The sequence below is a fragment of the Paroedura picta genome, chromosome 1 (genome assembly GCF_049243985.1).
Source record: "Paroedura picta isolate Pp20150507F chromosome 1, Ppicta_v3.0, whole genome shotgun sequence".
Classification (NCBI taxonomy): domain Eukaryota; kingdom Metazoa; phylum Chordata; class Lepidosauria; order Squamata; family Gekkonidae; genus Paroedura; species Paroedura picta.
The window spans coordinates 26113480-26126213 of NC_135369.1; the positions used below are offsets into that span (position 1 = coordinate 26113480).

The 12734-nt window shown below is 48.8% G+C and overlaps 1 protein-coding gene across 3 annotated transcripts in view; it reads right to left on the reverse strand.

Moving 5' to 3' along the window:
* Positions 1 to 7971: 7971 nt before the first annotated feature.
* Positions 7972 to 12734, reverse strand: part of GPN1 (GPN-loop GTPase 1) — a 31491-nt gene continuing 26728 nt past the window's right edge. For all 3 annotated transcript variants that reach the window (XM_077329707.1, XM_077329699.1, XM_077329715.1), the window contains 4 exons: positions 11980 to 12019; positions 10533 to 10626; positions 9818 to 9928; positions 7972 to 8504 (listed from right to left, as the gene is read on the reverse strand). In XM_077329707.1, the coding sequence (XP_077185822.1) occupies positions 8419 to 8504; positions 9818 to 9928; positions 10533 to 10626; positions 11980 to 12019 (331 nt within the window). In that variant the 3' untranslated portion in view covers positions 7972 to 8418. The remainder of the gene's footprint in view (positions 8505 to 9817; positions 9929 to 10532; positions 10627 to 11979; positions 12020 to 12734) is intronic.

A 12734-nucleotide genomic window follows, 5' to 3' on the forward strand; every position in this document is an offset into this window, starting at 1 on the left:
CTGGAAAAAGGAGGATAGGGAGCCATGCCACAGTTGAATCTGTGGCTAGTCTGGGAGTTGCAAGCCATCTTTGACTGCATGTAAAAGGCTTACAGCCCCAAACACCATTCACGTCATTCTTTTTATTAGGACCAGCCCAAGGACAAACAACATTGTTTGTTCTCAAAAATATAAATCCACAGAAAGAAAAACACAGAGGGGGAAGCAGATGGTAAAACATCCTGATGGAAGGATCTCTCATGACAGAATTTCTAGCAAACAATACAGACCAATCTTACTGATGAACGTGGGCTATAAAATCCTTTTTAAAATTTTATCTAAAAGACCTAAGAAATGTATGGCAAAGGTTGTTCATACAGATCAAACAGGTGTTATGCCAAAAAGATGAATGAAAAATAATATATAATATATATGCTTTGTGTTGAATGCAATGGACTATGTAAACAGAAAGCAACAATGTGTGGCTTTTGTATTTTCAGATGCGGAAAAATCTTTTGATAATGTCTCATTGAATTTTTTACAAGCTACCTTACAAACCAGGGGGTGTGGTAAAAGATTTCTGACCTCAGTCCAACACATTTATCCAGTTCATGAAGCTAGAATTCTGGCAAAACTGTATGAACATAATGACATTATATTATGAAAAGAATTCTACAGGTTCTTCAAAGATGGTCTAAAATGAAACTCTCTCAATCAGCATGTATAGCCACTGTTAAAATGAACAGTTCAGGAAGATGGTATCATTTATGAAATCAACAATGAATTTTCTTTAATGTTGTTTGGCTATGAAAAAAGAGAATTGCTGGGAAAGGTAAAATTTTTATTTCTTTTGCCTTAGTAAACACCTCCATGAAACTATGAAGTGTTATTTTGTTAGGCTTAAGAGTGTCCATTCCTCAGCTGAGTGCTAATGAGGGAGGGCAGCAGTTCAAGAGGATGCTCTGAGCTTCAGGGGAGTTTGGTATAGAAATATATAATAATATAATAAAGATCATTTTTTATTCCAAGTGATGCCATTGGGAATTAAAGACAGGGTTTTATATAAATGGCAAAGTGATGTTAATAAATTTATTTGGAACAATAGAAGGCCAGAAATTGCCTTCAAAATTTTACAAGATAAGAGGTGGTCAAGGTGTCTAATCTAAATCTAAATCTAAAACTCTATCTTTACGCCACAGTCCTAACAGCCCTGTCTGTTTGGATCATGGACCTGTCCTCCAGAGATTTAATATCCAGCTTGGAAGAAGGATTTCATAGTCTTCTTTGGCCTGCACAAAAAGCCAAGAAAAAAACGAACCTCAATTTAATAAACCTTTGGGGAAAATATAGTTTGAGAATATCATCCAATTCATCTTTGTTGAAATCTCCAATAGAGGCTTATTTTGAAAAATTACAACCAAAAATATTAGGTTGTTTTAAATACAAAGACTTTTTGACTCCTACTGGGGAACTGAAAAACCTTGATGCTTTGATCAAGGAAGGAATGGCTGGAGTATAATCAACTTTTATCAAGATAAAAAGCAAAATTTCCAAAACAAGCTAATATGAGATCTTCGTTATCAGACTTTGTAAATATCTTGTTTCAAGGCAAACCACACCTACAGGGTCAAATTTATAAACTTTTATTAAAATATGAAACAGAAAATGAACAGGTTAAAAACTGTACGGTTTAATGAATGCAGAACTTAGAACATCGTATTACATTTGAGGAGTTGGAATAGATGTGGGGTAAAACAGTCAAACTCACAAAATGTCAGTCATTAAGAGAAAATTGGTATAAAATGTTCTACAGATGGTATATAACACCCAAGGTCATTAGTAAAATGTCTAATGAATATGATAAGTGTTGGAAATGTAAATAAAAAATCGGATCCTTCTGTCATATGTGGTGGTGATGTAAAAAAGCAAGGAAATTTTGGATAAAAATCCACACTATATTTGAAGCAATGTTGAATATTCAATTTATTATGAACCCTGATTTTATACTGTTAAGCGTACTCCCAGACAATACTCTTCGACAAGCTGAAGTCTTTTTCTTCCATTCTACAATAGCAGCAAGAATTACTGCTTTATTCCAAGTTGGATTCTGGACACTGAAATGGAATCTTCTTCACTCCTTTTCCTCCAACCACTGTCATCCAGTGGGACCCAGCCAAGGGGAACAGGAAAAGGCTGATCTGGAGCAGGGTGCAAGAGAGAGAATGGGCAGAGTATGTCAAAAAAGGGACACACAAGCTCCAGGGCATGCTTTAGTCTGGAGATAAATTGGCTCCCTGTCCCTTCTCAGGACAGCCTCCTTTCAGGTCATTTAAGAAGGGGGGGGGCTTCCTGAACAGGGAAGGAAAGGGAGGAAGAAGAGCTGTTGTTTTCTACCCCATTTTTTACTACCTGAAGGACTGGATGAGGATCGCCTGACTTTCCTCTCCCTTCTCCCACAACAGACACCTGCGAGGTAGGTGGAGCTGAGGTTCTGAGGGGGAGTACTGGGTCACCTTGAAGGACTTAAAAGCACAAGCCTCCGATGAGGTCACCCTGAATGGTTGTCCCTCTGAAAACAGCCCCTTCCACTTCCCCTTCATGTTAAAGGTGGAGAGATCAGCAGAGGTGCTGAGGATGGTGGCTGATGGGGGGAGCAGAGTGAGGGGAAAGAAAAGCCCAGTTTGGTGTAGTACGGACTTCTAATCTGGCATTCCGGGTTCGATTCTGCGCTCCCCCATGTGCAGCCAGCTGGGAGACCTTGGGCTCGCCATGGTGCTGATAAAACTATTCTGACCGAGCAGTGATATCAGCGCTCTCTCAGCCTCACCTCCCTCACTGGGTGTCTGTTGTGGGGAGAGGAAAGGGAAGGTGACTGTAAGCCGCTTTGAGACTCCTTCGGGTACAGAAAAGCAGCATATAAGAACCAACTCTTCTTTCACTTGCCAGAAATCACCAGAGGAGAATCCGCAACATGAAGGGGGCTTCTTCTTCTTCACTGTTCCCTCTCCCTCTCACCACCTTGAACCACAAAGAAAAATGGAGTATAAAAGGCTTTCATAAATAAAGTCATCTTCCCATCACTTGCAGCAGCTTCTCTGCTTGAAGCAGCCAAATGCCTGAGCACTGCCAGCACTCTGCGGGATTCAGTATGAGGTTTTCGCCAGCATCACTCATGGCAAACCACAGGGTCAAACTCTGTCCCGGGGCCAGGAGAAGTCAACGAGGGGCAACTTCTCAGTAATTTCTAGGAGCTACATATTCCAAGCCGCACTGCAGCCACAACACAGCAGGTGTTTGGCATCCTAAACATTCCCCAGAGCATTTTGGTTTCTAGTACAATCCCCAAAAGGCTTGGGTGCTCCATTTTAACTGGAGCCCCTCTATTGTGGGGTGTCCGTGTCCCATGAACTGAGTCCCCTTTTCAAGCAATCTGTGCATAGGGTTGTCACAACATCCACCAGCAATGAATCCCGCAACGTAACTACTTGCTAAGAGACATTTCAGAAATCTATCTGTGCCACTCCCCCGGAGACCTGCTTGAGGAGACTGACAACTAAAACCATAAAACCATAAAGCCGCTAAAAACAAACATGACCACCAAGACCACTTTGTCCTTCTTTGGAGGGTAGCCAAGGAAGCAGAAGGGCAATCGATTCGCGCCGGGTAAAAGGAAACATTTCGTTGCTCAGCGAGTAATTAAATTGTCGGATTCACTGCCAGGGGTAAGTAATGTAGTAATGGCTGCAAGCTCTCAGACAAAGAAGCATCTGGAGATGGCCAGACTTGTTGCTAAGGCCTTTTGCGTCCAAGCAGACACTCTCCCTCTTTATGGTAACCGGTGAACAAAGGGTGACCCAGAAAACCGGATGGAGTTGAAAGCCCATTCTGGGGGTGGGGATATTATGGAAATGCACAAGGGTTCTCAAACACGGCTGGAACGCCGAGGTCCTGAATACAATTTAGAGCCTCTTGTTCCTCTATGCCCATTTTGTTAGAGCAGAGAGTGGCCAATTCAGGCCTGTTCTGCAGCCCATGAGCTTAGAACCTCCTGCATGCAAAGCAAATGTTCTCCCACTGAACCCCTCTCCCTCACCTGAAAGCTCCCTGCCAGCCTGGCTACTATTGGGGGGTTTTCACAGCCATAGAGCAGTAAAGAAACCTCCATGAAACATTGAGCCTGAGGGACTGTTTATACAATAAAAACCACTGAGGAAGAAAACAACTCTGAAAACAGGCTATTGAAAAATAATTTTTGTGTGTGTTTATCAGGAACTTGTTTTGGTTTATGTTTGTAGATATGAAGGCAATATCTACAAAATAAATTGGAAGTATAACCAAGATTACATTTTTGTACCAGCCAATTGGTTGAATTTTCCATTTTGGGGTCGGGGCTGAGGTAGTGGGATTACAGAGCTACCTGCAAGGGGAGGGGGCCTCTTCTAAGCAGCAACTCCTGTGCTTGCTTGAAAAATACCCACATCCCTACAGTCCGGTAATGCTGATGTCAGACCCCAAGATGAGTGCTTCTCTTTCTCGATCTCTTCTTCCCCCCTCCACAGATCAACAGAAAGCAACCGAAATCCCGTTCCCCATGGCAAACAGAGGAGCTCTTCCAGGGGTAGGGTCATCTAAGGACACTGCCCCCCACACACTGTGTGAGGGAGGGGGGGAAGATGCTCACTCTTGGCGCTGGATTGGAATCTCATTAGCGTGAACAGGTCTTGCCTCCAGGCTCAGGCTAAAGCGGAATGCGTGGGGAGGGGGTGGGTGCAGAGCTTACAAAAATAAACCGGTGCATGGGTAGGGAAAACTAAGAGTAGAAGGCCAAGCCAGACTACTGGGAGCTGGCTGAAGCTACTTGGGAAGGCAGACAGCCCCTGGGCATCTGCTGCTCCGTAGAAGGGCCTCGTTCCTCCTCGTGTGCTGTCCTACAGAAGCACTTCTAGGTGTCCAGGGCTCTCTTTTCCAAAGGGAGCCAACCCTGGTCAGTGTAGCCATGTGAATTTTTACCAAAGCTGCCTTGTGCTGAATCAGAGCATGGTCAAGGGAGGAGGTCAGTATTGACTTCTCAGGACTGGTAGCAGCTCTCCTGGGTTGCTGCCAGAGGTCTTTCCCATCAACTACTGCCAGGTCCCTTTTTAAAAGGGGATCTTCTGCATGCAAAACAGAGGCTCTCCCACAAAGCCATAGCCCTTCCCCTTAACAGGTCAGTGCTGAGAATCTGGGGATTGCATAATACTGGGCTTGTTTCTCCTTGGAAAGAGGCTGGAGGGAGTCGCATGGGCCCAAAGCAAAATGCAAAAAGAAGAGCGGTGTCATGCTTTGCACGAGCACCAAGCACAGGGACACCAGACTGTGGGCCAGCACTTGCAGTTCTCCTCCAGGCTGGATTTTTGTTAAGGGGGAGGAGGGAAGAAAGGACTCAGCCACCTTCCTGCAAGGAGAGTCTCCTTTGCATGAAAAGCTGAATAGATCTCAAAGGGTCTTGGTGTCAGGTTATACTCCTGACCTTCTGGGAGGAAGCGGGCGAAAAATAGAAGCATCTCATTGAAAATACAGAAATCAGCAGTTGATCAAATGTCTGCCTAGCGCCAGACAGGACATGCAGACCTCTTAAAAGGCTGAGAGGAGGAATAAAAAAAACGTGTAGCTGCATTAGCAATACTTGAGATTAATTTTAGCATAACCTGACGTGACAGTCAGTAAAAAGCCAAAGGAGCACTGTCATTCCTGGTGTGTGTGAGAATCTATAGGCACAGTTCAACCTTGGTGTCCAGAGCAAACGGAAGCAAAATGGGGGGGAGGTATTCTCTTTTGTTGAAGGGGGGAGGGTTTTCAAGGCAAGAGCTATCCAGGGCTGGTTATCTATTGCCCACTGCTGCTTTGGTCTCCCATTCAAATACTGACCAAGGTCAACCTGGCTTACCTTCAGTGCTGAGCCATGAAAGCTGGAGGCATAGAGCCAGCTATCCAAGCCGTCACCGTAGCCAGTAAGAAGCTAAACTGAACCAAAGTCGTCCTGCCACAAGGCAGAGGGATGTCAGGAACACCTGCACAGCCACTGTCAAACCATCAGGGAGAGGAGTCAAAGGCGCCTGCTCCAGCTCTGATTGCTAACCTCTAGGCGGGAGAATGAAGAACTGGATCGACTAGATGGGAACAGCTCAGTGGCACAATGCCTGCCATTCAAGGTTCCAGGCATGAAAAGCTGCAGGGCTGGGAATGGTGCCCCATGGCCCAAATACTTTGTTGACCCACTGTCAGTCGAACAAGAGTAGTCCAGGCTAAATGGGCCCATGGGCCCAGCTGGGAAATGGAGGCATTTTAACAGATCTGTCCTCTGGTCAGTTGGACTTTCTGAGCCACATCCTTGTTCTAATGGCAGTAGTTGCTAGACGGCCCAGCCCCCCCGTTCCTCTAATGGCTCCTTTTTGCAAACACAAACGGATATTTCAAGCAGCCCTGGTGCCTTTCTGCCAAATAACACATCCTTCTTGCCAGACTGGGCTTACTAGGCACATAGGTCTTAACCCACTCATCTGAACTAGGTCCAGGACATCTCCTCCCCCTATTGAGATGCCGAATTGTTTATCTGCTGATGCTACTTTGGTTCAGCCACTCTTTAAGACACAGGCTAAAGCAGCCTCTGATTTCTGAAAAGCGCACTAGAGGGACCAGCAGTGAGAGCAACCAACTCCCAGATGGCTTGGATCGTAAAGGGGCTGCATCCCTGCACACTAAGGGTGGGGGAATGACACCTTGCTCTCTAGCATGGGCTTTAAACTAGCTTCTACCCCCCCCCCAAAAAAAAAACCCAAATGTGAGCCTATTCTTACCCTGTCGCTCAGAGGGTGCAGTGAGGGGACAGCCAGTCCTGTGATCTACATTCCCCAGGGCCATATAAGCGCTGACAACCGTCATGTCACGAGTGGGTTTCAACAAGCAGAGAAAGGGGGGTCGATTCATTATCACAGCCACTCATATGGACAGGGGTAAACACCAGCTTGGTGTAGTGGTTAGGAGCACTGACTTCTAATCTGGTGAACGGGGTTTGATTCCCCGCTCCCCCACATGCAGCCAGCTGGGTGAACTTGGTGATATCAGGGCCCTCTCAGCCTGACCCACCTCACAGGGTGTCTGTTGTGAGGAGAGGAAAGGGAAGGCAATTGTAAGCCACTTTGAGACTCCTTCAGGTAGAGGAAAGCAGCATGTAAGAACCAACTCCTCCTACCCTTCTTCCTGTAACTTGGAACTCTGCAGCCTCACCAATGGACACCTGCTTTTCTCAGCTGTTTCCATCTCATTGATGACCCACTTAGGAATCAAATGTACTCAGAATGGGCCTTTCCTCAGTAAATGTATTTTGATGCCCTGACTTCTACGTGGAGGTTGAAATTTTGGTTTTGTCCTTGAAGCTATCCGAGGCTGCTATGATATCACCATACTTAGGGATGCATTTCACTTGGCAGTAGCTTTACCCCCAGTCCTGAGGATCTTGCAAACTCCCAGTCCCCTTGATCTCACATTTAAATCCAGTTTGAGGTAGCAAATCCAGTTGGGAGGCAACAGGCAATGCTCTTAAATCAGATTCCAAGTCTATACTTGCAGGAGGACAGTCCTCTTCCCCAAACTCCGTGGGGCATGGGAAGCTGTCGATGGTCCCCGCTTTCCCATGGCAGTGGGGACAGCTCCCATGCAAATCCATCGGCACTAAGAAACAATCACTCAATTGGGACAACAAAGCTGACTTCAAAGTCCTATAAACAAGCCATGCTTGAGTGACATGGGGCCAAGACCCCCCCCTGCTCCCACTTACTTTCAAGGTATGCATGAGGTCTAGAAACATGATTTGTTCAAAGAAAACCAAAACCATGGCCCTTCTTGTGCTAACCTGTGATTTGGGGCAGTCGCTTCTGTTGCAACAGGGAGATACGGGGCTGTCTGATTCCCCATCCACCCAGTTCAAAGGAACAGCCAGCCAACCCCCAGTGCTTAATGGGAAAATATACATTTTATAATAAGTTACATAAGAAAAACCAAAATCATTATGCACGGGATTCGAGTCACGTGTGGGGGAGAGGCACGCACACCCCATTCCCAAATCCTTGTTGAAACCCTGCCTGGGCTCCAGCGGCAAAGCTGCCTGAGAACCTGGCAGAATAAGGTGGTTTCTCCAGGCTGTTTTGTCTCCCCTCTCAAAAGCTGAAAACCAACTGCACACATCTGCCAAGGGCTGCGGAGAGGGAATTGTGCTGGATGCCCAAGTCTCAGCTCAGCTCCTTCTCTAAAGAGAAGTGTTTCGAACTCAGCCCGTGTGGCTGGCAGAGATTTGTCCTCGAGGCCAATGCCGCCTGTGCTCTGGGCAGAGGGAATCCCGCCGATTTTGCTTCCCAGCATCCTTCTGTTCTTGAATCCATCCCATTCTGGCCTCCTCTTCCCCTAGTGGCTGCTTCTGGCTGGGTAGCGCTGCTTGGCCTCCTGCAGGAAGTTTCTAAAGGCTGGTTCTTCGTGGCTTTCCTCTGTCACTGAAACAAAAGGAAGCAGATTCAGGTGGGTGGAGCCCTGTGGGTCTGAAGCAACAGAACAGTTTGAATCCGGTGGCACCTTTAAGGCCAGCAACAGTTAATGCTGGGAATACGCTTGTGTGTGTGTGCATGCATTTCTTCAGAACGAAGCAGAGACCCTTACTGAGTGGATCCCACCAATAGCTTTAGGGGAGAAAATGCCCTAGAGGAGTGGTCCGCAACATTTTTTAAGCTGGGGACCAGTGGAGGGGGAGGGCGATCCGGGTGTCGTGCATGCGCAGGTCCGCGCATGCGTGTTTGCGGCTGCGCATGGTGCAACTGCGCGTGCATGGCAGGTCCACGCATGCACGGTTGTGCCGGCACTTCCCTCTCCCCCCCCTCCCGCAAAAAGAAGCTTGCTGGGCCACAAGCTAATAGCCCGCTTTGGCGGCCGATTTGCTTGCAGCCTGGGAAATTTCTCACTGCGGGGGGTGGGGCGGGGAGAGGGAGCCACGGCCTGGCACCGGGCCGCAGCCCGGTGGTTGGGGACCACTGCCCTAGAGGAGTTGGAAAGACATCCCTTCTGCCCCGATTCCCGATGGCGAGTGTAAAGGCAGGAGCAGATCAAGGGAAAAGATGCCGTCCAGAAATCCACAGCAGGCTACTGTGTCTGTCCACCTTTTGGGAGGGAGAAGATGGTCAAGAGGTCGGTGCCCCTCCCACCCCAATAGGGAGGAACCCCCTTCTGAACGCAAGCCAGTGTGAGAATGGCTGTGTTCCCATGGCCTGCAGGCTGCGATGCAGGAGAGCAGTTCATTAAAGTGTAGCCTAAGCACATATAACGGAGCCACTCCTTTCTGGAAAGGCCACTCCACTCAGGATCAAAAATTAAGACAAAAACAGGATGCTTTTGTTGTTGTTAGGTGCGAAGTCGTGTCCGACCCATTGCGACCCCATGGACAATGATCCTCCAGGCCTTCCTGTCCTCTACCATTCCCCAGAGTCCATTTTAGTTCGCACCGACTGCTTCAGTGACTCCATCCATCCAGGATGCTTAGTAGGCTGCAGATACTACTGTGATCTACACACAGCTGCAAACTACTCATAATGAGCTATAGTATAAATAGTCTGTGGCCAACATATGTACCACCCTGCCTTTTTGAATCCCCCTCATCCTCTCTGGTCCACTCCAAAGAGAATGATCCCTGGAGGTTGCTCTGGAGAGATATGCAGTTGCCCAAAAACAATGAGGGGAGAGCCATGATGGGGTTCCCTCCAGCCTCACCAGAGGCCCTCAGCCACCAGATGAACCTATGCTACCAAGACTTCCTCACCTTGATGGTCAACGTCATCTGTATCGCTGTCCAGGGCCTCGTCCTCCTCCTCTAAGTTTCCTCGTGTCAGGATCAGTGCTGAAGGGCCTGATGCAGCCTCAGCTGTAGAACCTGGGAGAATTGAGGAAGCTGTTGCTCACCTGGCCCTGTAGGGCTCAGTTCCTCCACCACCCCCCCCCCCCACACACACACACCCTTTCAGCACGCCTCTTGCATTTGCTCCCTGCAGCCTAAGCTGAGCGGCCGCTGGCCCAAGGAGGGAAAAAAAAAGGATGGATGGATGGACTACTTGGGAAACCATCTCAAAGGAAAGAATGGAAAGGAACTGGAAATAATGGAAAGGTGGGGGGGTTGTCCTTGGACACACTGAGGACTGAAACAGGCAAGGTCTGGTGGGGAACTAAAGACTGCAACAACTGCTGCCTTCTCCTGCAGATGTAGCATGGACAGGCTGGAAAGAAGCCCACCTCCACATGCCACCTTGGCTGCCTTCCTGAGCTTGCTGTGCCACAAGGAACTGGAAGGGGACTGTGTGCAGCAGAGCAGGGCGGGTGGGCAGACGACACAGGCCGAAGCCCTCCCATGTACTTGCTGCACCATCGGCCTCAATGGGCACGCACCCCAGAACCAGCCCGTCACCTTCTGCCTGGCTCCGATGACTGAGGGAAGCGTGGACAAAGATGCCTTCAGGCCCGTGGCCTCGGCTGCTTTGTACCTGAGCCTGCTGGGCTGTTCTCCTCGGGGACGGGGCCCATGTCCTGCTGCAGATGGTCCAGCTGTTCGCGTTGGCGCTGGCTCTCAGCTTTCTCCTGCAACCCAGACAAGGCCGCTCCCATTAGCACAACAGCCCGGGTTCACCTGCAGGTCTAGCATAACAAGACTTTTCGGTCAAGAGGGAGCCAAGCCACTGAGGAGCGAGATGGCCCGGGCGCCCGGGAGCTCTTGGCCATGTTCTTGAGAGGCAAGGAGCATGTCCAGCCCCCAGCACTGTCTTATCACTCTGCCAGAGCGTTGGTCATTGCTCCTGGGACAGCTGGATGAACCCACACTTGGGATCAATGCCAGCGACTGGATGTGGGCCTTTTATTGATTATTTTTTATTGTTATCTATATTGAATTTTACTCATCGTTGTTAGCTGCCCTGAGATGCAGGGGAGGGGTGGGATATGTTAGAAGATAAATAAATAAATAAACAAACAAACAAACAAATAAATAAATGGGGACAAAGATCTGCCAAGGCAGCCCCAGCCCCAGCTGAGCCAGAAAGCCAGGGCATGTCAAGGGAGGGACGCCGAAGGCTCTTTCCTCCTGGCCTCTGAGGTAACAGCTGCAGAGAGGGAGTGCCGCTGACTAAAGGGCAGTTACCTTACAGGCAGCAGTAAAACAGGGGAAGGCCTTTCCAAATGAGGGCAGGACGGGGATAAGGATGCATTGCATCAGGGTGGGGCGTGTGTCTTTTGTTCTGCAAGAGTATCACAGAATCACAGAGTTGGAAGGGGCCATATAGGCCATCCAGTCCAACCCCCTGCTCCACGCAGGATCAGCCCAAAGCATCCTAAAGCACCCAAGAGCACCTCAACTGGCTCAAAACGTTCAGAGCTGAATGCGCTTCACAGGGGCCATTTCTCCCTGGGCATTTCGGTTTCTGCAGCTAAGCCAGCTGCCACTGGTCACAGTTCAAATTCAGGTACGCAAAGTGGCCCTGCTGTTCCTGCTCTCCTGGCTTCCCACGTCCTTCACATCCCCCTCAGGGATGACTCCCCGGTGAAGGCTTGCCAGGCTTCCTGGACAGAACGGGTGGGCTGACCAAAGAGCAAAGGGACAGAGGGTCACGCCGAACGGTGGGGAGAGAGGGAGAGCAGGTCTGACTCTGAATGGACAGGACTGGATCCTACAGAGGATTTCCACTGATCTTTGGTAATCTTTCCCACTTGCTGCAGAGGCCTGTGAATCCCACCCCCCAGCAGTCACGTGCACACGCACGCGCACATGCACACAAACACACTCACACTCTCTGTGTTCTTGGGGTTTGCCTTGTCCCACTCCCACTCTTGGCTGATTAACTGAGCTGGACATTTGCACCCAAAGACAGATTAAGGCAAGCAAGAGGCTGGCACTGCTACAGCCAGCAGAGCACGGGGCAACCCAAGCTGAGCACCTACCATTTTTTTCCTTAGGCGTTCATATTCGGGGCGGTATTCCCTGGAGGGAGGGGAGACAAGAGAAATGGGTTCTACATGTTACTTCATGGATTCCACAGGCTGGTGACACAAGCTATTAGACAAGCAATGGAGACCAGGAAGAGAGCTCCTACGTGGGCACAGGCAGCACCGCCCTGAGCAGTTAGTTGTACAAATAGCACTCGGGGGACTAAATATCTGAGATCCTCCGCAGGTTTTCTTTCCTGCACACACTCCCATCTGCATAGCAAGGGCATGAGGAGTTCGGAGCACAGCCTGAGCCTACCAAAAGCCACATGTTCTTGTCACCCTGCCGAGCAGACGGGGTCCCCAAGAGTCAGGAAGCACAGCTAGGAGACTCTTGTGAGGCAACCATTTAGCCATTGGCATATGAGATGCCATCTCCCACGTCATCACTAAGCTCCAAAGAGCGACTGGGTGGATCACCCCCTCTCAATCATAACCGGTTGGGCAGCCTTGTGCTCCAGCCATCTTGAAATGCAAGGACCCCCCCCCCCCCAGGGGACCAGAAATGCCACCTGTGCAGTGCTCTTCTTCAGAGTATCCTCGGATTATTTATTACGTTTGTATACCGCCCTCCCCTAGGGGTCAGGGTGGTTCCTATGGAATGTAACAGAACAATACATCAAACTCACTGATTATAATGAATGGAAGGTAACAGTAATAATAACAATAAACAGACAGAATAACATTCTAGCATAGCGATCAATCTAGCA